Here is a 23,005-nt window from a genome sequence, read left to right as displayed (position 1 = left end):
CGAAGGCAGCGTGATCACGGTGAGCACAGAGCGGGCAAAGTGGAGAGGAACTTGGCACGGGGCGCGGGAACCCACACCTGCAGGTCACAGCCAGCCCTGGAATGTCCTAGATCGTAGCACCAAACAAGACCTCCAGGCAGCGTGCCCCGTCCTAGGAGGAAGAGGCGGCCACCGTCGAGGAGACAAGTGCCTCCTGTCAGGCACCAAGGCCGGGTGGACCTTAGGGAGAGAAGGCCTCGCGGAGGAGGTGGTGGCCAACTTGAAACTGACCGAAGAGGGGGAGCCGCCCAGGCAAAGGCTCCGCCCCGGCATGGCAGGGCTGTCCTGAGCGGGCACAAGTGGGCAGGAGCAGCTCGGGCAGAGCTGGGAAGCCATGGGGCTCAAGACGGGCGGTCACAGCAAGAGACGGCAGCGAGCCAGGCGGCCCCTGCTACCCCCAGCCGGACTCTGGCCCTACAGACCCAGGCCCAGGTCCTGGGGGCGGAGGCAGCGGGCATGGCTGTCGGGCCTGGAGTCTGGGGTCTGTTCCTGGGGCAATGGAGAAGACAGAACAAAGACAAGGGGCACAGAGCACTGAGCAAAACTACCGCAGGCCCTTGCAGAGAGGCGGGAAGGAGGCGCCAGAAAGACAGGGACCAGGGAAGGCCGCTCTCCGCAGGCGCCGACAGAGGCGCAGCAGAGCAGGGAGGCAGGCTGCGTTTTAAACAGGGAGTGCAAAGACCTGAAGAGTGGGAGAGAGTGACGCACAGGGACATCAGGGGGAGAGGGGCCACGCAGAAGATAACACCAGTGCAAAGGCCTTGGGGTGCGGAGGGAGGACGAGGAAGAGGAGACAGAAAAGGAGAGTGAGACCAGAGGGGCAGGCTCAGCCCAGAGGCCAGGACGGATGCAGGACAGAGTGGTTGGGTTTTTGGAGATACTTTGGCGACAGAGGCCGCAGGATCTTGTGAGTGAATGGGCCTGAGATGTGCGAGGTTTGCAGCCCGCACGGCTGGCAGGAGCGACTGGGTACCCAGACAGTGAGTCTGTGGGGCGGCAGGTGGGCCCAAGGAAGATCCAGGAGAGCAGACCGGACGCGGGAACCCCGAGTTGCCCTTGACATCCAGATGGGGGTGCTGCGCGGGCAGGCGGTAAACATGCGCGTCTGGGGTTCAGAACTTAGGGCTGGGAAGAGAGTGTGGGAGTCACGAGTGAGCGACGGCTCCCCGAGAGCAGGTGTGGGTGGAGAAGACAGGCCTGGGCTGATTGGAGGGCACTGCGTGTACAGGAGCCCGGGAGGTGGCCCCAGAGGGGCGAGGCCAGGCGCCTTGCCTCGCGACACTGACACCCAGGCCCCACAGTGGCCCGGCGAGGGCAGGTCCTTCCTGGGGGTGGGCTTGGGTGGGGCACCTTGTCCCCTGTGGTCTCCTAGGGACTGTTCCATCAGGGCTGGGAGGTCCTTCCCCCACTGGTCTAGCCTCCTCCTTTGATAGTGAGGGTGCTGGGCCTGGCTTGGCATCCAGGGATGGATGGAGCCTGCAGGGATGCCTCTCGGGCATCCCAGCCCCCTCCCACACCCAGGGAGCCGGCTGGGAGGCGGGGGCCGGGCCAGGCCACTCTCGGAAACACAGGGAGTCCCGAGTTTGCAAAAGCCAGGAAGGCTGAGGCGGGTGAGATTGTTCAGAGCCTGGCTCCATCTCAGGGCCACAAGCACCCCTGTTGGTGGAGCGCCGCAGACAGCGCCTGCAGAGTCCCATCGTGTCCCCAAATCCAGGAGGGGTGGCGTGGGGTCTTGGCGCAGGCGCTGGAGCCAGGCCCGCTGGTGTCACGTCTCCGTGCCTGCTTGTTATTCCCAATGCGGCCTTGAGCGAGTCTCCCGAGCGCTCTGCCCTCTCATTCTTAGTTACAAAACGCGAACGCTGCCAGTCCTCGGGAGACAGTACAGATGGAGCACTTTAAGCCCACCAGCCGAGTTCCATGATGGTGGCTATTGTTACTGGGGAGATGAGTCCCTCCCCACGAAAGCCAGGTGGGGTCCAGCCTCCCCATCAGGGAAGGCCTGCTCATCCTCCCAGCTGCCCCTGGGCAGAACCCAGAGAGGCGCCAGGCCAGGTGAGGTGGCACTGGCCTGTAATCCAGTCCTTGGGAGGCTGAGACAGGAGGATTGCAGGTTTGAAGCCGGCCTCAGCAACTTAGCCAGACTGTTCCCAAATAAGAAATTAAAAAGGCTGGGGTGTAGCTCAGAGGTAGAATGCACACACACACACACACACACACACACACACACACACGCAGGGGGTGTAGCTCAGAGGTAGAATGCACACACACACACACACACACACACACGCGTGCGTGCGCGTGCACGCAGGGAGGTGCCCACAGCCCAGGGATGGGGACTGGAGAGCGGCGGCAGCGTGGCTTTCATGGTGCCTCCTGCCACCTGTAGGGCGGCCAGGGGTTCAGGCGCGCTCTGCACCTCTCCCTTCTCATTAACTCTGCCTTATTTCACAGCTGACTGCTCCTGTGGAAATAAGAATAAGGATGAACTCCAGGCAGCTGGAAAAGTACCGCGCGGCCCTGCCAGGGCTGCTGAGCCAGGAGGCTGCGCTTGGTAAGGGCGGGCACCGGGCATCTCTGCGGCTCAGGCCCGCCCACCCGGAGTTGATATTCTAGCAGGACTGGAGGACAGCGGTTTGCTTTCTGCGTTGCACTTGAGGACGGAGCTGCCTTCTCCTCCCGGGCACCCTGGTCTCCCGGGGCTGCTCAATCGCAGGGCCAGCGGGCTGATGTGTTCCAGATGCCCTGTGAGCCCAGCCCAGGGCCCTGACAAATAACGGCCCACCCAGGCCTCCGGGCCCCAGAGAGCATCGTTTTCTCCCAACACCAGGAGGCTGGGTGGCTCCTCTCAAAGAAACCCTGGTCAGCTTTTTTCTTTCTTTCTTTTTTAATCTGTTCTGCAGATGGAAGTCCTACGCGGCTTTTGGCCGTGCCCAAGTCAAGCGCTGCCCAGTTACTTGTGCAAAGCTAGACCTTGTCTGACAAACAGCCGCTAATTACTTCTCCCAGTCCCCGGGAGGAGAGCAGAGAAGTGGGGGCTGCGGTGGTAGCGATGGAGAAGCCGGGAGGCTAAATGACTAGCCCCAGGCTATAGAGAGGGCGTAGGAGCCCAGCAGCCTCCCAGCGGCCCCCAGCGTGCTCCTCCTCCCCCAGGACTCGCAGTGGGTTGCGGCAGGCAGCTTTCCCCAGAGCTGCAAGCCTGTGCTTTTCCCAGCAGCTCCGTGACCAGCCGCTCCAGGGAGAAGGTGGACGGATCAGGGACCCCCACCCACCCGAGTGAGCCCCCAAAACCTGCACGCCTCAACCACCGGCCTTGAAGAGAAGGAGCCCGCTCCAAGCAGATCCCTCCCCAGCAAATAAAGCATGAAATATACAGAGAAGACTTTTTATTTAATATTCTAATTTCCAAAGGGCAAACGCGGGTCACCAGGAAAGGGGGGAGAAGTTAGCGCCGAGGAGAAGTAACTGACCATAGACGCTACGCTACATACATTAGCAGAGGGCGAGCTTTTTTTCTTTTATTGTCTTATTTTATTTTGCTACTAGGAATTGAACCCAGGGGCCTTCCGCCTCTGAGCTACACCCCCAGCCCTACTTACTTGGGCCTTGTGATGTTGCTGAGGTCGGCTTTGAACCTGTGGTCCTCCCAAGTACTGGGATCACAGGCGTGTGCCACCCTGCTGGGCTAGCGTGCGCCTTTTATAAGTGGTAAGATCAAATATGAACTCGGATCCGTGGAATGGGAAGATCTTCCAGGCCCTTCCATTATCAAGGAGGAAACTGAATTCCCGGAGAGAGTGGTTTTATTTTTTTATACCCACAGGAGTCGATGGCAAAGTGAGGGCCAGGAATCCAGGTCTCCTTCCCGGCCCTTTCTCTGTGCACTGCCAAGCCCCAGGTCTGATGGGCTCCGGATCTCAAGGCCTCTGCGCTGGGCCCCTTGCTGAGTGACTCCAGCCAGCCCTTTAGCCCCCATGAGCCTTTGCAACAGCAAGGTGGTGATATCTGTCTTGAGATCTGGGGACCACGGTGGCAGCAAAGAACAAATTACTATTATTATTATCGCCTTGTGACTACAAGGTCCAGCATCCGCAGCAAAATTGCATTGTAACCCATTTCTTTCTGCCTTCTAAACAAAACGGGATGGGAACTTTCGCTCTAATTTCACATCAGTGAATGCTCATTTATTTATGAACTGGGGCCATATAGGAATCGCAGCTCCCTCCATCCACAGGTCACCTGCAAAGAGACACCACTCTATCTATCCCTCTCTCCCCACCACAGAAAGTGTCTCTGACTCTCTAAGGGCCCTTGTGGTCAGGCGTGGTGGTGTGCGCCTGTGATCCCAGTACTTCAGAGCCTGAGACAGGAGGGTCAGAGGTTTGAGACCAACCTCGGCAACTTAGGAGACCCTGTTTCTATTATTATTATTTTTTTTGTGTGTGTGTGGTGGTACTGGGGGTGGAACCCAGAGGCTTTCTACCTCTGGGCTATACTCCCAGACCTTTTTTATATTTTATTTGGAAACAGGGTCTCACTAAGTTGCTGGAAGCCTCACTGAGGCTGGCTTCGAACCCATGCGATCCTCCTGTCTCAGTCTCCCAAGCGTGGGGATTACAAGCGTGCGCCACCACGCCCGGCTGAGACCCTGTTTCTAAATAAAACAATAAAAAAAAGCTGGGGGTGCAGCTCAGAGGTAGACTGCCCCTGGATTGAATCCTTTGTAACACACACACACACACACACACACACACACACACACACAGAGTCGAGCTCTTGTTTGGGGTGCTCTGATGGTGACATAGGACACCCAACCCTCCTATGGGCCCCAGCCCAGTGTGTGTTACCACACATTTCCAATGCACGTGGCTGCCAACCCCAGGGCTGCTGCAGTTTCCCAGGAAAAGCCACCAGGGTGCTGTACTGAGCAGAGAGGGCGGCTGCAGCAGGGCACAGCCCAGAGGAAGGGGCAGAGACCCAAGCCTCTGGAGAGCGCTGTCCCCGAGATCCCCTCACCCTTCCGAACCCCCCCCCACCCCCCGCAGTTCACCCATTGTCTGTATCACGCTTGGAGAAGCAGGAAAACATGAGGCTCCAGTCTTTCTCCAGAGAGATCAACCGCTTCCCCGCCGCGCCCATCTGCCCCTCAGTGAGACCATCTGCCCCGCCAGCCGCACGGGAGGGCCTATTTCTGGGGCGCCCCCTCCTCCAGGGATTTTTCCCTAAGATCCTGGGGTTGGACGGCAAAGTTAAAATAAATGCCAGGGAGAGAAACGGGTCCCCATGATGGTGTGTTTTTAATGGGAACTGGTTCAGCAAGCCAAGCCCACAGCACCTGCGCAGGGCGGGCGTGGACCCTCACCTGCGGCCTGGCCTCTGACAACGGCGCTCCACCGCATCTGTATGCACAGCCCCCCCAACGCGGCTCAGAAGTGCGCGCCTTTCTTCTCCGATCCCCTCCTCCAGCCGCTGTCCTCACAATCAGTTCAAATAATTCTTTTTTGCCAACGAACTCCTTCAGTTTCCAGGACAGCGAACTGGATTGCTTACGGGACACGGAGGGCCCGGGGAGGAACTGAAGTTGGGGGGAGGTTGGGGAGCAATCTGCAAGCCGAGCGAAGAGAAAACAGCCATGTTTTCACAAAACAAAGAGAGGCACACTCCTGGTAAAAGCTATGGAAGGAGGGAGAGAGACCAGCCTGGGTAGAGACCGGCGGGTGCCCGGGACAACCTGGAGGACGGGCTGCCCCTGCTCAGGTCTTACAGAGATTGTTTGTTTGATACCAGGGTTTGAACTCAGGGACAGTCAACCTCCAAGTTCAGCCCCTAGCCTGTCTTATTTTGCAACACTGTCGCTAAATTGCTGTCTCACTAAATCCAGGAGGCTGGCCACAAACCCGAGAACTCTGAGCCTCTCAAGGACTGGGATTACCAGGGTGCACCACCGCACCCCGTTCTCATGAAGCTTTATCCCTCGAAATCTATGAAACCTCTGTGGTTCTGGGGTACGGACCAGCCCGTGTTGGGTAATTACGGGGCGACCTGAACCCCGCTTCACAAGATGGGATGATGAGGTATTTTCTCAGTAACCACGTTGGTGTGATTTCCTAATTACGGAGCCACGTGAAGCTGCCATGAAATTGAATAGTTAAAAGCAAAGAGTAATTGCCTGATATCTGTACTCTGCAATTTAGTATAATCGAATCATGGACAAAGCCCCAAAGAAATCGCGCCGAAAGCATTACGTTTCCTTCACACACAGTTGTTGACGTCGGGTAATGCATTCCCTGCCTTTTTTTTTTTTTTTTTTGCGGGTCTGGGGATGGAACCCAGGGGCATTTGACCTCCGAGGTACACCTCCTGCCCTATTTTTTATTCTTTATTTTGAAACCAGGTCTCACTGAGTTGCGGAGGGCCTCACTAAGTAGCTGAGGCTGTCCGCGAACTGCGATCCCCCATCTCAGCCTCCCAAATGCTGGGATGACAAGCGTGCACCACCAGGCCCGGCTCCATTCCGTGCCTCTTTAAAGGAACTCTTACCCGGAGATAGCCGAGTGTGAGCGAGGCCCAAAGAGTGGCCGTCTTGTTTAATTTCCAACAGACGACGAAAGCGGAGGGGCGTAACGGTCCTTAGCCCAGTCCCAGCCTTGCCCTGTGACCCCACTTGCCCCTGAGTGGACGCATCCCCAGGCCCGGAGAGAAGAAAGAGCGCCCTGTGCTCCAAGCACGAAGACAAGCCGTGAGAAGCTGGGCTCCCGAGGGTGCCGGTCGCCATCTATGCCCTGCGTGGCACCCACCCACGTGCCAGCCACACTCTCCCGGCCCCTGGTGCAAAGCCGCCGAGGAGTGTCCAGAAGGAGGCCCAAACAGCTGAGCTCCTCAACCAGGTGGGTCAAGGACGAGTCCACCATGCCCCAGCATCTTGGAGGACCTGATAAATGTGTGCCGGGCTTGCTGCGGGGGGAGAATGGAGCCCAATAAAAGATTTATGGCCATTATTACTGTTATAAGGCTCTGCGGAGACGGGGGGGGGGGGCAGCCCGAGGCAGGCGATGCACGGCGCCCCGGGGATGCAGAGGGTGCTCGGAGCCGCCCAGCCTCAGCTACACGCGTGGATGTGGTTACTAAGTAGATGGAGACACTGCAGCTTGTTTTTCCTCTTCTGCCTTTAATAAATCAGGAAGACCGGCCGCGGCCTGAGCCACTCACCTTAGAAAATCCACAGGAAGCAAAGAGAAAGGAGGACACGCAGGGCGGCAGCTGACTGCTACACTTCCCTGTTCTTTCAAAGAGCCTTTTCACTGGGCATAGTGGTGCGTGCTTACAATCCCAGCATCCGGAGGCTGAGACAGGAAGACTGCAGGTTTGCAGTCAGCCTCAGCTACTCACTGCAACTCAGTGAGACCCTTGTCTCAAAATAAAGAATGAAAAAATAAGGCTGGGGGCATAGCTTGGAGGTAAAATGTCTCTGAGTTCAATCCCTAGTATGGCAAATAAAATAAGTGAAATAAAATATGCCTTTTCCTAGCTGGGAAATGATGCAAGCATATAATTCCAGTACCTGGGAGACTGAGATAGGAGGCTCACAGGTTCAAGGTCGGCCTCGGCGATTTAGGAAGACCCCTCTGCAACTTAGCAAGACCCTGTTTCAAAATACAAATAAATAAAGCCGGGCGTGGTGGCGCACGCTTGTAATCCCCGCGCTTGGGAGGCGGAGACAGGAGGATGGCGCAGGTTCGTAGCCAGCCACGCTGGTTTAAGAGACCCTGTTTCAAAAATATAAAATAGGTCTGGGAGTGTAGCCCGGAGGTAGAAGGGCTTCCAGGAACCCCAGTACCACCAAAATACATACATATATATAAAATAGGGCTAGGGTATAGCTCAGAGGTACAATGCCCCTGGGTTTCATCCCAGTTACACACACACACACACACACACACGCACGCACGCACGCGCGCGTGCGCCAACAGGAGGCACTGTGACCACAGGGGAGGAGCAGGAGCGGGGAGAGCTCGGAGGAAACCCCAAAGGCCAAGGCGGGAGGCGGTGCGCTGCCTTGAGAGACTTCCTTTAGGGGCTGGCCAGCAGCGGGCCACTGGCAAGCAGCCCTGCTGTGAAGGACCAGGGCTGTCAACGCACCGCACGGGGCCACCAGACCTGGAAGGCCACGCCTTAGGTTGCACAGCCGCCATGGATGCAGAGGGTGCGCCTAGGGGGCCCAGGGCGGCGGCGCAGACCCGCTGGCTTCTAGGCTAGAGAGAAGTCACGGGGCTCAGGGGAAGAGCTGTGGGCCATCTGCCCCTTGCCGGGTGTAGGAGTGGCAGGGGCATCTTGCGGGCAAGGAAGGCCCATGGAGCCCACTGTGCCCGCTGCCCGCCGGGTGCCTCCAGTTCAGTCCCTAGTTCTAAAGTGCCCTGAGATGCACCATGGTGGAACAGACCGAGCTCTGGGAACGGCTGCGGCGCTCGCTGTGTTTAAGCATCGGTTTCAAGTCCTCTTAGAACACACAGGGCCGGTATTGATGCCGAAAGGCTCATTCTTTATATATTGAACCGCACAGCTGCAAGGAGCGGCGAACGCCACCAGCTCATTTGTCATGCAAACAGTGCTTCGGAAAGAAATAAAATACTATTATGTGGTATATGTGTTAGGCAATCACTATATCAAACCCATGGCATTCCGTGCAAACACAGGCAGAGAAAAGGAAAACAACACTTGGTGAGAGAAATCGCACCACATGGGAACCGCTAAGCCGGGGAGGTGGGGAGGCTAACCACCGCGCCCCAGCAGAGGCTGTAATTTTCCCAGCGACAGGGCCAGTGCTGAACACAGAGCAAGTGGCAGGAATGCAAAACCGGACAGGGGAGCAGGGCCTCCCAGGGTGGGAGCTGCAGACAGGTGGGGGCGCAGGGAATGCTGGGTAAAGCCACCTGGAGACCCCGGGAGGAGGGCTGGGGAAAGGGGGCAGGAACAGCAAAGGGGGGAAGGGAGTTGATGCAGGATGTGACAGGAATACCGAGGGACAGGGAGGTGGGTGAGACCAGGAGCGATGGCTCCATTTCCCTTTGCCCGGCTTGTCTGGCTTCCCTCGGGGGTTTCCTGCTAAGAGCCTTCGTGCAACCAAATCACCTGCCCCGTGGGAGGCTCTGCACAGCACTGGCTGCAAAGATTTGGGTTAAGTATAAACACGGAGGCGCTCTGCCAGGCCCGCCCTGAGCCCCTGACACAAATCACCTCTCCTAATCCTCCCAGCTCCCTGGGCCTGTGCTGGCAAACGGGCTAGAAATGTTAATGGGATATGATCACACATGTAATCGTTGTAGGGTTGGGATCTGAAACCCAACAGTCTGGCTCCAGAGCCCACATCCGAAACCCTTTAATGGCAGCAAGACTGCGGGCGTCTTGGGTCTCCCCAACCTGATCGCTTATGAAAACCCCTGTGTTTACAGCGCCCGGCCGGCTTTCGGTCCCTCGTCTCCACCGCAGAGGCCGGCTGTCCAGGGTGGGGCTGCACCGGGCTCAGGCCGCCACTGCGGCCAGACACGGGGGCGGCGCGGGCTCCCCCACCCGCAACACCCGGCCGCGCCGCCCGTGGGCAGCGGCTCGCCTCCAACCACCGGGCGGCTCACCCGCTAAAGCAACTTCATCAAATGCCCACCACGTGCCAGGCACTGCGCTAGGGGCGGGGATCAGGGACAAACGCCGCGGGTCCAACGAACGAGAGGGGCGGAGCAACAGGAGAAAAAATGCAAATGCAAAATAATGTATTTCAGGACGACCTCCCCAACATGGCGGCGACAGACCTTCCCAACATGGCGGCGCCGCCCTCCCCAACATGGCGCCGCCCGACCTCCCCAACATGGCGGCGCCCCCGCCCCGCCGCGGCGGCCGGCGGGAGCAGTTCCGGGGGCGGCGCGCCGGCGGCGTCTGGCCATGGCCGGCCTGTCGGACCTGGAGCTGCGGCGGGAGCTGCAGGCGCTGGGCTTCCGGCCGGGCCCCATCACCGACACCACGCGCGACGTCTACCGCAGCAAGCTGCGCCGCCTGCGCGCCGAGGCGCGGCCCCCCGCCTGCCCGCCCCGCCCCGCGCCGCGCCCGGGCCCGGCGGCCGGCGGCGGCGGCGGCGACCTCGGGGCGCCCTGGGCCGGGGCCGGGAGCCGCGGCCTCGCCCGGCCGGCCGCGCCGCTCCGACGCCGCGCCTCGCCGCGGGGCAGCTCGGACGAGGACGAGGCCGCGCGGCCCGCGCCGGGCCCCGGCCGCCGCTGGTGGGCCCCGCCGCCCGGCCCGCGCCCCGGCCCGCCGGCCCCGAGCGCGCGGCCCGAGGCGGGGAGGCGGCTGGAGCGCTGGCTGTCGCGGCTGCTGCTCGGCGCCAGCCTGGGGCTGCTGCTCGCCTTCCTGGGCATCCTGTGGGTGAAGATGGGCGCGCCCTCGGCGCCGCGGGAGGCGGAGGACCGCAGTACGTCCGGGCCCCGGCCGCGTCCCTCCTGCTCGTCGGGCCCGGCCCCTCCGCCCCCCACCCCTTGCAGAGGCCCCCCGCGGCCACGTGCTGCAGCCAGTGGCGGTTTTCCCCAAACTCCGCTTTTCCTTCTGCGGAGAAGGCCACACCCCCTCCACACGCGGGTCCGCGCCCACCCCTTTTGGTTCTCTTTTTTAATTTCCCCGCGCACCCACACTGTAGTGCCCGATCTAAGGCACCCCGCGCTACACTGGCCCACAGATCTCCTCTGGCTGGGGTCCAGCTTCCTAACACCAAGACCGTGTGTCCCCTGCCTCGCACCCTGGCGCCTGGTGTGTCAAAGGAGATTGCTAGCCCTGCCTGTGAACAGGTGTAGGAGGCTTTGAAGGGCCGAAGCGGACCCCAGCCGGAGGTCTTGCTCTGATAGCTTGGAGGCCCTCCTGGGGTGGCAGGGGAGGCTCTGAGATTCCAGGGCGCACTCCGCCACCCTCTGTTCCACGACTGCGTAACTAGACCCACCAGGGAGCGGCTGCACACACAGTATGTCTCCTGAATACCTAAGGACTTCTGTGCTTCCTCAAGGGGACATTTACCTGTCCCTTAACTCTGGGCTCTAACAGGAAACGGCGTCATTGCGTTAGGAATTTAGGTGAAAATGACATTGTAGTTCAGCGGCCTTTCATCCTCTTCGCAAAGCCTGAATGGTCCAGGCCACATCTTGCCGTAGCCAGCAGGAGCGGCTGACATACCGGAGGAAGGTCCGATGTGTCTTAGGTGTCTTAGTAAACGGGGTTGGGTGTGGTTCACAGACCTACGCAGACGCCCAAGCGATTTCTCCGCTCTGACAGCATGTCGACTCTGGCATGGTTCCTTGGCCTGCTAGGGAGATGGAGCACATCTGTGTCACGGTACCATGTTGGTACTGCAGTCACGCCGCCGAGGTCACACAAGTCACGGTCATACTCGCGCCCAGGTGCCCTAACACCAGCTTTGGGGCTAAGAACTGGGACTGCGGGCCTGGAGTTCCCTTCCCACGGTGGTCTTAACCCCCTAACACACTGTTTACAGTGATGGAATCTCACCTGTCCTGTTCAGCCCTAACTCCTGGGGTCAGGCAAGGAAGATTCACTTACTCCCACGTCACAGATGAGCAGCCCGAGGCCTGAGAGGCTGGGTTGCCCAGGCGCGTGTGGCCGCTCACGCTGAGCTGGGATGCGGACCCAGCTATCCAAAATCCTAACTCAGGACTGGGAAACTCCTTAGCTTTACCCTTACCCTCACTTCGTCTGCATTTCAGAAGTGCCACGTTTTTCTGATTCCCACCACCGCGCCAGTGATACTTTCTTCCCCTGAATTTTGAGTGTGGTCTCTTTGTCTTCCTCAAGTCACAGTTTTAATTTCCTGTGTGTTTCTTTTTTCGGTCTCAGTGAAATTATTGCCGGTGGACTGTGACGGAAAAACGGACAAGGTGAGTTTGAGCCTCTCACTTGTGTTTCTTCTGAAGATCTTAGCCTCCACCAGGAGGTAACTGCCCCAGCAAAAAGACCGTACTAGGGTCATTTTCAGAGAGTGCTTCCTGCGACGCACCAGAATCGCTTCATGTTCTGCGATGTTTGTGTCAGACTTCATTGTAGCCGTGAATGCGGAGACTGGAGTTCCCCAGACCCAAACATCAGGGGCTTTGGTCTTGGCCCGTGTCGATCCCAGGAGACGCGGTGGGTCATCAGAGGGCCTCCCGGGCTCCCTGGCGTCGGGAGGAAGCGCTGGCAGTTTCTAAGCACCAGCGAGCCAGGGTCTCGAGTCCACGTTCTCTGGTGTATATGTGTGGCTTTGGAGATGCTGTTCTGATTGGACGCATGGGGGACTTCCTTGAAACACACCGTGAGTGGAATTCGCCCTCTTGGTCGATGTTTAGATTTGTTTTATGAAGCCCTAATGGTCCCTGTGGATAATATTTGGGGAAGGCAAGCGGCCCCATGGTTCATGAGTCATGCAGCAGCAGCATTAGCGCAGAGCCAGGATGCTGGCATTGGCAACAGGCTGGAGAAGATTCGAGGCAGTAAATTTTCAGGTCATAAATCCTACCAGGAGGTGCTGCCCGAGGGCATGACTTGGTCTAATTATTAAGTGTGCAAACGCAGGCCTCCGCGGCCCGAGGGCCAGCAGAGAAGGATGCGCGGTCGCCGGACGCCCGGGCACTGACTCCGCGCGTCAGTGAAGGGCACCCTGCGCAGAGCTGGCTTTGTCGTCCCTTGGTTTCTGATGCGTCCTATTTGGGGTGCCGTATAGCACGCACCTATTGCACGTGTCCGCTGAATGTCTTTGTTTCCCAGTTGTTCAGCAAAAACAGATTCATAGTGAATTTAATGGCCCTTCCGTCTTAAGCACAGCAGCTGATTGGAGGAAGCGGCACAGTCGTATAGGGGGCCAGAAGGGAAACTAGAATTCTGAAGACCAAAAGCCAAAACGGGAAAAATAAGTTTTCTGTAAAAAATAACTTTCTCTCCAGTGGCAGTAGTTCTGTTCCCTAGTTTCTTTTCTCGTTTATTTATTATTTTTTTGAATGGAACCCAGGGGCATTCTGCCTCTGAGCTCTCCTCTCAGCCTTAGTTTTATTCTTTATTTTGAAATGGGGTCTCCCTAAGTTACTGAGGGCCTGTCTAAGTAGCTCAGGCTGGCTGTGAACCTGCGCTCCTCCTGTCTCAGCCTCCTGGGATTCCAGGCGTGTGCCACCTCTCCCAGCTCTGTTCCCTGGCTTCTGTTCCTCGGTCCTCCACCTCTCTCAGCGGGTCAGACCCCAAGCAAATGGCACATTTGCTTCCTGGCTCCCCGGAGCTAGCCATGCTAGACCCCTCGGTGAGCCCAGACAGACACCCTCAGGTCGCCACTCCAGGCCAGCTCGGTGAGCCCAGTGGGGCCTGGGCTCTGGTCGTCAGGATCGGCATCTGCGCGGAGACCTCGAGCCTCCTCAGCTGCTCTCACGGGCCTGAGGCAGGCAGGTGGGGCGTGCTTGGAGGCTCCTGCGGGCGGCTCCCTCCCCGGGTGGCTCCCCCAGCACCCAGACAGGCCTTGGCCACCAGATAAGCGTCCCCTCTCCTCTCCACCACCCATTGGCCACCAGATAAGCGTCCCCTCTCCTCTCCACCACCCATTGGCCACCAGATAAGCGTCCCCTCTCCTCTCCACCACCCATTGGCCACCAGATAAGCGTCCCCTCTCCTCTCTGCCGCTTGCAAGGACCGTGACACTCAGTGTTGCTCTTTCCGCGTCTGTGCTGCAGGAGCGTGGGAGGGAACAGGCTGGAGTGGGCGTGTTGTCTCCATTGGGCCATCTTGTTGTCTGGTGCCTTCTGTCCTCTTTCCATTGGGCGCTGTCGGCTGAGCCGAGCGGGCGCTCGTTGTTCACACGTGCCCACCGTAGCCCCGACTCCCGTGGGGGCCCGCGGGCACGCTGCCCCGCTCTGCCTGGCTGCTGCTCTGTCTGAGGGCCCGGCCGCGGGCTCCTGGGCCTTCCGGTGCACTGTGGCTCCAGGACGGCCGTCCTTTGTTACTGTGCCTGCCCCTGTTTTACGGCGTCCTCAGCCACTTCACCCAACATTGATCACCCTCTCCCTGGCCCTGCACTCTGCAGAATTCCTACCTGGTGGTTCTCGTTGTTGGGGGCGATGCTGTTGATGTTTCCTTTTGGAGAAGAGGGGCACAGGCTCTCGTCGTGTCCCCAAGCGAGCCCCCTGCTCCACCTCCAGAGGAGCTGGGATGACAGGTGCGCGCCGCTGCGCCCAGCTGTTCCTGGCTTATGATTGTTGTTACAGATGTGCCTTCTGCCCCCGCTGACGGTGCCCTTTGCTTTTCAGTTCTGCCAGGCCAAGCAGAAGGCGGCCTTGCTGGAGCTGCTGCACGAGCTGTACAACTTCCTGGCCATCCAGGCGGGTGAGTAGCCACGGCCCACCGTCCTCCTAGCAGGGGTGGGCTGCCCCGACTCGCGAGGCCACCAGGCCCCGTGGCGATCCCTGAGACTCGCGTTCAGAAGCTGGCTGTCACCGTCCCACTCCGCGCGGGCCTCCCATCGGGCAGAGCACAGCTGGCTCGGGTTCCTCTCAAGGGCTCCAGGGTCCTGGTCGGTGCACACGCCTCTCAGCAGCTGCCCCTCCTCTGGGACGCCTACCACCTAATGCTTTGGGGGTCCCTGTTGGCGTTGGAAGGGGCTGGCCCAGGTCTCCCCAGCGCCCTCTGCCCTGGGGGGCAGACCGTGTGCTGGTGGGCCACAGGGCCACTCTAGCCCAGATCACACCGCCTGGCTGCGGGGCTTAGGACAAGACCCCGGGCTTCTTGGGGCCCGTCTCTCTGTCTGACTGAGTGATCCTGAGTCTGTCTTCTCTCTCCCGTCCAGCCCTGCCCTCTAGGGGAGGGCACCCCACACCCCCCTCTTCCAGGAGGGCCCCTTCACTGGTGAGCTCGTGCCCAGAGACGTCACCCACATTATCTGGCCCTCCCCACACCTGGCGCTCAGGAAGCCCTGTAGTCAGTCACTTGTGGCCGGCGCAGGCGGAGGTCCAGGCCCGCGCCTGGTGTTAGATGTACTTGGCATGAGGACCAGATGGAATGGTTCGGTCTTGAGGATGTTCAAGAGGCGCCTCTTATCCCGGGGTCAGAGGGTGGTGGGCCCCGGGCCGCCCTGGTCGAGTGGGCTTGAACCAGACGTGCTACGCGAAGCCCAGCCTTGCAGGCATCAGGTCTGCTGCCCCCTCTGCTGAGGGCCCTTGGGGGCCGGGAAGCACCCGCGAGCCTTTGGAGAGTAGGAGCTGAGGCTCCTGCTCACAATCAGAGCCACAGAGACTGCCCAGGGAGTCGAGAGCCCAGTGGTGTGGGCTACAGACTGGCCCTGGTGCGTGTGGCGGAGCTCTGCGTGTCTGTCGCGGTCCTGGCACCAGCAGCACCAGCGTCACTGGGGACTTTACTGGGACTGCAGAGGTCATTCCAAGTCCGTCTCAACCCATCAAAGCAGAACTCTAAGAAGATCTCTAGGTACTCAAGAGGCTGAAATAGGAGGATCGCAGGTTTGAGGCCAGCAGCAACTAAGCGAGACCCTTTTCAAAATAAAAAGTTAAAAGGGCTAGGGCTGTAGCTCAGAGGTTCAATCCCCAGTACCGAAGGGAAGGGGGGAAAAATGGCCTCTAGGGAATCTCTAAGCGCGTTGAAGCCGAGGGGCTCTGCTCTGCACTGGCCCAGTGCTTCTCCGGCATCCCTCCCTCCGCGATTGTCCTGCCTCATCTCCCGACAGGCCAGGTGGGTCAGCTGGCAGGGCATGGTCTCGCCCAGACAGGCCGCAGGGGCGCGAGGGTCCTCCCTGAGGCCAAGCTCCCTCCTTCCCGTGGGGGCCAGCTGTGGCCGGGCACGGTGCCGGCCCATGTGGGCTAGATGACGCAGCCCGGGCCTGCCCGCAGGCTGTTGTGATCTAGTAGAGGTGGCCCTCCCTCCCTGGCACTGGCTGACATGAGCTGTGATTGGGCGAGAACCAAGAGGCCACAGGTTACGGAAAGCAGGTGCGGGTTAGGTGGCAGTCGGGGAGGGAGGGCCAGTGGGACGCCTACAGCGGGGCAGGAGCCAGGAGGTCGCAGCTTCCCAGGAGGAGAAAAACGGGACGCAATTTAGAAATGTCAACCAGGATCCGCTGAGGATGGCCACGGAGGGCCAGGCACACGTGGAGCAGGGGAGCGATGGGCTAGAGCCAGGCGCCAGGAAGGCAGGCAGGACGGCAGCTTGAGTGGCGTGGTGTCGCTGAGGCGGGGCCATCTTAGGGCTTCGTTCGGCAAGCGCGGGGCTAGAGGGGCAGGGGGGGCCAGCGCGGAGGCGGCCAGGCATCAGGCAGGCCTGGCGAGGCCCAGGCCGTCCAGTGGGGCAGAAGGAGCAGAGTGGGAGGATGGGCCGTGCTGGGGCTGGGGACTGGCCCGAGTGCGTTCTTAAGAATGAACTGAGCCGGGCGCGGTGGCGCACGCTTGTCATCCCAGCATTCAGAAGGATGAGACAGGAGGATCGCGGTTCACAGACAGCCTCAGCTCCTTAGTGAGGCCCTCTGCAACTCACTGAGACCCTGTTTCAAAATAAAGAATAAAAGATAGGGCTGGGGGTGTAGCTCAGAGGTAGAATGCCCTGGGTTCCTTCCCCAGACCCGCACACACACACACACAAGAATGAACCGAGGAGCACCTTCAGCTCTTCCCACCTCCACACAGGCAGGCAGACGCAGGCACAGCGAGGCTCCCAGCAGGCTCAAGGCCAGCCTCAGCACTGCGAGGCCTCAGCAGCCTGGTGGGAACCTGCTTTCAAAACTAAAAAAAGGGGGCGGCGGTGTAGGTCAGAGGCAGAATGCTCCCGAATTCATCCCCAGTACCAAGAAAAAGAAGGGGCGGCTGAGGCTCCCAGCAGGGCAGCCATACCAGCTGAGTGTTAGGGACCTTGTGAGTGGGTGCCTACCCTGCACTGTCCCGGCTATGGGGAGTCTGTAGACAAACTACAGCCATGTGGAAGGCCAGCCGGCATACCTGGACACGCTGGCTGACCAGAGGACTCAGGGAAGGCTTCCGGCTCCATCTCTGGGAGCCCGCCTGCCAAGGTGAGCATCCCCTGGCCTGCCACGCCGGGGCCTCTGCCCGGCACAGACCCCCCCTTTCCCCAGGGGGCCATTTTGGAATCTCTCCCAGGACCCCTTGAATCAGTGGGCGTGGCTCCCGTTGCCAGCTGGTTCTGATGAGATCCTGGGTGCCCCGGCCTCCCTGCCTGCCTTTCTTCCAGGCTGTTTATTTCTAGTGCTGTTCCAGTGCCTTCTCAAGCTATCTGTCTGGTCCTTTTAGGGATCAATTGCAAGCGGACCTTGGTATTGGGCAGCTTTTTAGTCATTTAATGCAAATCGCCGCGCTGCTTTGCAGGTCAGGTTTTAATGATCTGGAATCGATCCAAGCTAAGTGGCTTTTGATCTCGCTGCGGAGCGAGGCCGCCCCCCAGAAGCGGCGCCGTCGGGCCACGCGCTCCTGATTAGAACTGATGGCTTGATTCTTGCCGTGTTTTTAGTCCGTTTCAGGGCGATTTTTCCCCACGGCTCCTCTGTGTTTGAACGTGTCTTTTTTCCCCAGGTAACTTTGAGTGTGGAAATCCAGAGAAGCTTAAGACCAAGTGCATCCCGGTGCTGGAGGCCCAGGAGCACGTCGCGGTGAGTGGCACCGTGTGCGCGTGGCCCTCAGCCCTGTGGGGGTTAGCGCTTTTTGTTTTCGGTGTTTTTTGGGGCTTTTCATCTGTCTTTATTTTTTTACTCAGTGGAACGTTTGGCTACCTGATGTGAGGCAGGTTGCGTGGCGGGGTGCGCGGGCGGTCCGTCCCACTGCCACCGCTGAGGCCACCATGGGCCTCCCCTTCTTTCTTTCTTTCTTTCTTTCTTTCTTTCTTTTTTTTTTTTAAACTGGGGATGAATCCAGGAGCATTCTACCTCTGATCTATACTGCCAGCCCGTTTTATTTTTAATTTTGAAACAGGGTCTCACTAGGTTGCTGAGGGCCTCCCAGAGTTACTGAGGCTGGCCTTGAACCTGCGATCCTGTCTCAGCCTTCCAAGTGCTGCTCCTTCCTGAGGGCCCATCTCTGATCCTCTTCAGCATCCCTCCCCCCCTTCTCGGCAGCTGTAGGGGCACACGCTCACGCTGTCTGTCTCCCCTCCTGGTCCATAGACCACTCGGGGCCATTTGATTTTTTTGCAGGGCCTCTGAGGGGCCCAGTTATGCAGCTTCAGAGCCAGGTCAGTTTTCATTTCACAGATGGGGCACAGGCCTGGGGAAGGCCAGGCGCTCCCCTGAGGCCGCCCTGCGCCTGGCCCCGGCCCGCCCCCTGCTCCTTTCACCCTCTCCGGCCGGACACGCTTCCCTTTGGCGGCCTCGGCTGCTCTGCATCGCTCCTCTGGTGACAGGCTCCTCCTGGCTCTCGGGCCCCGGGTTGCCTTCCTGCCAGTTTGCTGTGCATCTAGCAGAACGGGGCCTGGCGCGCATGGACACGGGAGAGGGCTTCCTTAATCCAGCAACAGAATAATGCCATTCCGTCTGCTGGGCTAGAGGCAGAACTAATCCCCCTCCTCCCTCCCTCCCCAGAATGTGACCAGCAGCTCCTCCGCCAAGTTTGAAGCGGCCCTGACCTGGATACTGAGCAGCAACAAGGACGTGGGCATCTGGTGAGCAGGCGGCCCGCTGGGCACGCGCGCCCAGGGGCTCAGGCCTGCGAGGCCGAGGCTCCGGGGCTGGGCGCGGAGCCGGCCGCGGGATCCGGGGTCAGGATGTGCGCCTGAGCCCGGCTCATCTTGCCTGGGTGCCCGGGCCTGCCCCACACCCGCCCTGCCCACCCGTGGGGTTCGGAAGCGCTCTCCTGTGCTCTCTCCCCTTGGGTGCACGTTTCCGTTTGCAGATGAAATGACGCTCTGTGTTGCTTTTGCTCAGCATGGAAATTGCTTGGGAAATACTGGATTCCGTTTTGACCAGCAGTTTCCGCCTCGTCTTTATCTCTGGCGAGCTCTGTTAGCAGAGATAGCGAGCCCTTTCAGCCCTGAAAGGCCCTGTGCCTGCTCAGCGGGGGAGGGGCGGGCAGGTGGGCCCGGCCCGCCTCCAGCTCAGTGCTGCTGGGGAGGGATCTCTGTTCCGGGCTCCAGCTCCCCATATTGGAACACGCTCTCGGGTTTTGTTCGCTTCCTCTCTAATCCACCCAAATTACTAATTCCATCAGCGGCGCAGCCAGCGGAAGCCCCTCGGGCGGCGCGGCCAAGCACTCGGTAACTGGATGCATGGCACGATTAAAATTCTCTGTCTTAAAAAAAGCGCTGTCCTGAGTGGCTGAGCGATTTTCCTGTGTTAGAAAAGGCAGAGGAGAATACAGATTTTCTCCTCCGCGGCGCTCGTTGAAGCCGCTGACATGGAAACAGCGGCACACGCCTCTCATCCTGGGGACAGCGGCCTGAGGGTGGCCGAGCCGCCCGGGTGACCCGTGGTGAGAGCCTGGCACCATGGCCTGGCCTGGGGCCTGGGTGAGGGGCACTGCAGGGTCTGGCCTGGGAGCACCGGGGATGGGGATCTTCTGTCCCCGCACCTTGCCAGGGCCCCGCCTTCCACTTAGGCAGCCCGTATGCCCGCGTGTCACGGAGGAAGCACACGGCCTCGCAGAATTCTGCCTTTCGATTCTTGCCACACAATTGCAAAGCCTGTGATTCAGTAAACATTTCCATTTCTCTATGCTGGGAGGTGGGAATCCAATTTACAGTTTAATCTTCTGCACGCTGAGAGAGGCTGTCAAAGACCCAACAGAGGGGATGGCGCTTTAGCGGCAGGGGTGTGAGGTTGCTGCCATCTTTAAAGGTTTATTTCTTCTAAGTAGCCAGTGTGGGAAGTTTCTGGAAGGAGCACGGCCAGGACACCAGCCGGGCCGCTCCACGCGTGCGCGGGGCCCCGGGTCCCTCCTTCCTCCGCCGCCTGCTTCTTCCCAGTCGAAGCAGGCTTGCACCATAGCTCCTGTGAGCCTTGGCGTGTGCGTAGAGCCGTGTGTCCTGTTTCAGGTTGAAAGGGGAAGATCCCTCGGAACCCGTGACCACCGTGGACCAGGTGGTGTGCCTGGAGTCCGCCCGGCCCCGCATGGGCGTCGGCTGCCGCCTGAGCCGGGCCCTGCTCACCGCGGTCACTCACGTGCTCATCCTCTTCTGGTGTAAGTCCTCGGCCGCCCTCCCCTGGCTGTGGGCCCCGAAGTCCCACTCAGCGCCCTCCTGTGATGAGCCAGACAGATCCCATCCTGGTTCATCTCCGGTGAACCTGAGGTCTGCTGGTTCAACACAGATGAGCAAGCAGCCTCTGCCCTGCGCCTTCCTTACCTCTGGAGACTGGGGCCGTGGCCTTGGGATAACTAGCAGTGTCCTTGGTGTGGCAGGGCCTGTGGGCCTCCCTTAGAGGGAGCTGAGCTGGGCCGTGCTGCAGGGATCCCGGCAGGAGACCAGCAGGGGCTTGGCCTAATTCTTCCTGAAATGTACAAACATCTCTTGGCGAGCTGCTAGCTGATGGAAGCGTGTGGCGGAAGGCGAGCAGGCCTGCCCCTGGTGTCGGGTTGCTTTGAGCAGACACCTCAGGTGTCTCCAAAGGCCAGAGGCTGGGGCGCGGAGACTGCAGCTCCCCAGAGCCAGAGCCTCACCCCGCCGCCACCAAGTGCGCAGCCCTCCCCCGCGCCACAAGGCGAGAAATCATTATCGCAGCGGCTTCTCAGAATACAAAGGGCCTGGCATGTATATATGTATGAACCGCAGTGTTGGGTTCACGAGGAAAGAGATGAAAGCGGGGCGAGGCTGGAGGGCGGAGGCGATCTCTTCTTAGCCCGCTCTCTGCACGGGCACGGCCAGGTCCTGTTTCCTGTGTGCAGTCCCTGGGCCCGGCACAGTGGGTGCCGCACGCCCACAGGGACCCTCGCCCGGGTGGGCCGCCAGGGCACACGGGGACTCACAGCGCCTTGTCCCTCACAGGCTTGGCTTTTCTGTGGGGGCTCCTGATTCTTCTGCGGTATCGGTGGCGGAAGCTGGAAGAGGAGGAGCAGGCCATGTATGAGATGGTGAAGAAGATTATAGGTGCGTGCCGGCGTCGACTGCCCGAGCCCCAGCCCGCACTGCTGCGGCCCACCCTCACGCCTGCGCTCTCTCGCCCTCTCCCCGCAGACGTGGTGCAGGACCACTACGTGGACTGGGAGCAGGACATGGAGCGCTACCCGTACGTGGGCATCCTGCACGTCCGCGACACCCTCATCCCTCCACAGAGCCGGTGAGTGCTGGCCACGGGAGACCCAGACCAGGCGCAGCTCCTCGCAGTGCCCCCCCCCGCTCCCCTGCTGCTGGGCCGGACGCTGCTCTGCCAGCGAGGAGGTACCCTCTAGTCCAGTGCAGAGTGCCCCAGGCTCCAGTGGCGGAGGGTGCCCGTCTCCTCGGTAGGGCCCCAGGCACACCCTGCAGGGCCCGGTGGCCCACATTCCTTACCTGTGCAGAGTCAGGGACTGGTGGGGTAGTTTTTTAGATTTTATAACTATGAGCCCCAGTAAGAAACCCCCCGTCACCTGCAGCCCCACGGCCCAGCTGCCACACGCACACACGTGTGCACACAAGCACATAGGTGTGATGCGGCCCGTGGGCCGTTCCCAGGGCACAGCTGCGTGGGGAGAGGCGGCAGTGCTTCATCTTGCGTGGCTGCAGGACACCCGCCTCGTGGCTGTGGCCGGCAGGGGCGCCTCATACTTCCCAGCCGCCCCACAGAGCCGCAGCACCATCCCATCCCCGGCAGCACCGTCCCGCGCTGCTCTGACTCCACTGCTCTGACTCTGAGTGCGAGGCTGGCGGCTGAGCCCAACCACTGTCCTCGCAGGAGGCGCATGAAGCGGGTCTGGGACCGCGCCGTGGAGTTCCTGGCTTCCAACGAGTCCCGGATCCAGACAGAGTCCCACCGCGTGGCTGGAGAAGATATGCTGGTGTGGAGATGGACTAAGCCCTCCGCCTTCTCTGACTCAGAGCGATAGGCCTGGGGTGGCGCTCCCCGGGCGAGGGCCCCAGACCTGCTGGTGCTGAATTCACACATGCCTTGACGTTCGCCCCCAACACCAGCCCCCGAGGCCTCTCAGAAGACCCCAGAGGTGCCTGGCTCCCCAGGAAGCACGGACTTCCCCTGGGGAAGAGCAAGAGGGCGCAGCTCCTCCTCTCTGCCTTGATTTGCTGGCAGAAGAGGGGAGAAGAGTTTGAGTTCCCTGAGTAGGAATGGGAAGAGGGCAGTAGCTGGGAGACCTGCAGAGCCAGCGCGCAGCTGGCCGTGGCCTGCTGTGGGAGGCGGGTTCTGATGCAGTGGGGAGCTAGGCGTGGGGAGCGGCTTGGTCCATGTGCCTTCAGAGGTGTTACCTGGGTCCTCCGTTAAGGGGAGGAAGCCTGTCCTCCGGCTGGGTGGGCTGCCTCTGCCCCAAGCAGGGAGATGCTAGACATTACCAAGTGGCTGTTGCGGAACCGTCCAGAAGCCCCAGATCCTGGCCGTGGGCAGCAGGTCGGGAGGGAGCCACCGTCTCAACCTCCGGGAAGTGTAGGGCAGGGCTGAGGGAAGGGAGAGCCTGCTGCCAGGGCTGAGAGCCGCCAGGCCCCCGCATGCAAGGAACACCTCATCTTATTGTGACCATGGCCTCCCCATCCCGGCTGGGCTGTTGGCTGGGCTGTTTATCGGAAATTCGCGGCCCCGGCGCTGCAGCTGCACACTGCCCCCTGCTGGCCGCCCTGGGGAGCGGTGCCTGCGCCGCCGCAGAAACACCAGGCAGGGGCCTTATTAGTTAAGTGCTGAACCTCTCCAGCATAGCACATCCATCTGGCCTCCTCCGCGGAGCAGCCGGAGGAGATGAACAGCTGCCTCCAGGAGACACTGCCGCCCCTCTCCGGGCGTGTTGGTATTTTTTGTCTTCTTAATAAAGCTCCAGTCTCCCTCACTCGAGCA

The 23,005-nt window shown here is 60.3% G+C and overlaps 1 protein-coding gene across 1 annotated transcript; it reads left to right on the top strand.

Moving 5' to 3' along the window:
• Nucleotides 1–9,969: 9,969 nt before the first annotated feature.
• On the top strand, nt 9,970–22,055 carry LEMD2 (LEM domain nuclear envelope protein 2; the record flags this gene model as incomplete). The annotated part of the gene is made up of 9 exons (XM_080710662.1): nt 9,970–10,492; nt 11,920–11,960; nt 14,346–14,421; nt 17,622–17,698; nt 18,623–18,702; nt 20,071–20,216; nt 21,019–21,120; nt 21,208–21,310; nt 21,905–22,055. The coding sequence occupies 9 exons, from the start codon at nt 9,970–9,972 to the stop codon at nt 22,053–22,055; spliced, it is 1,299 nt and encodes a 432-aa protein (XP_080566788.1).
• Nucleotides 22,056–23,005: the final 950 nt, after the last annotated feature.

The sequence above is a fragment of the Muscardinus avellanarius genome (assembly GCF_963383645.1).
Source record: "Muscardinus avellanarius genome assembly, chromosome: 14".
In the NCBI taxonomy this organism is placed as follows: Eukaryota; Metazoa; Chordata; class Mammalia; order Rodentia; family Gliridae; genus Muscardinus; species Muscardinus avellanarius.
Note: the sequence above shows the minus strand (reverse complement) of the source record. Positions and strands in the feature narration are given on the sequence as shown.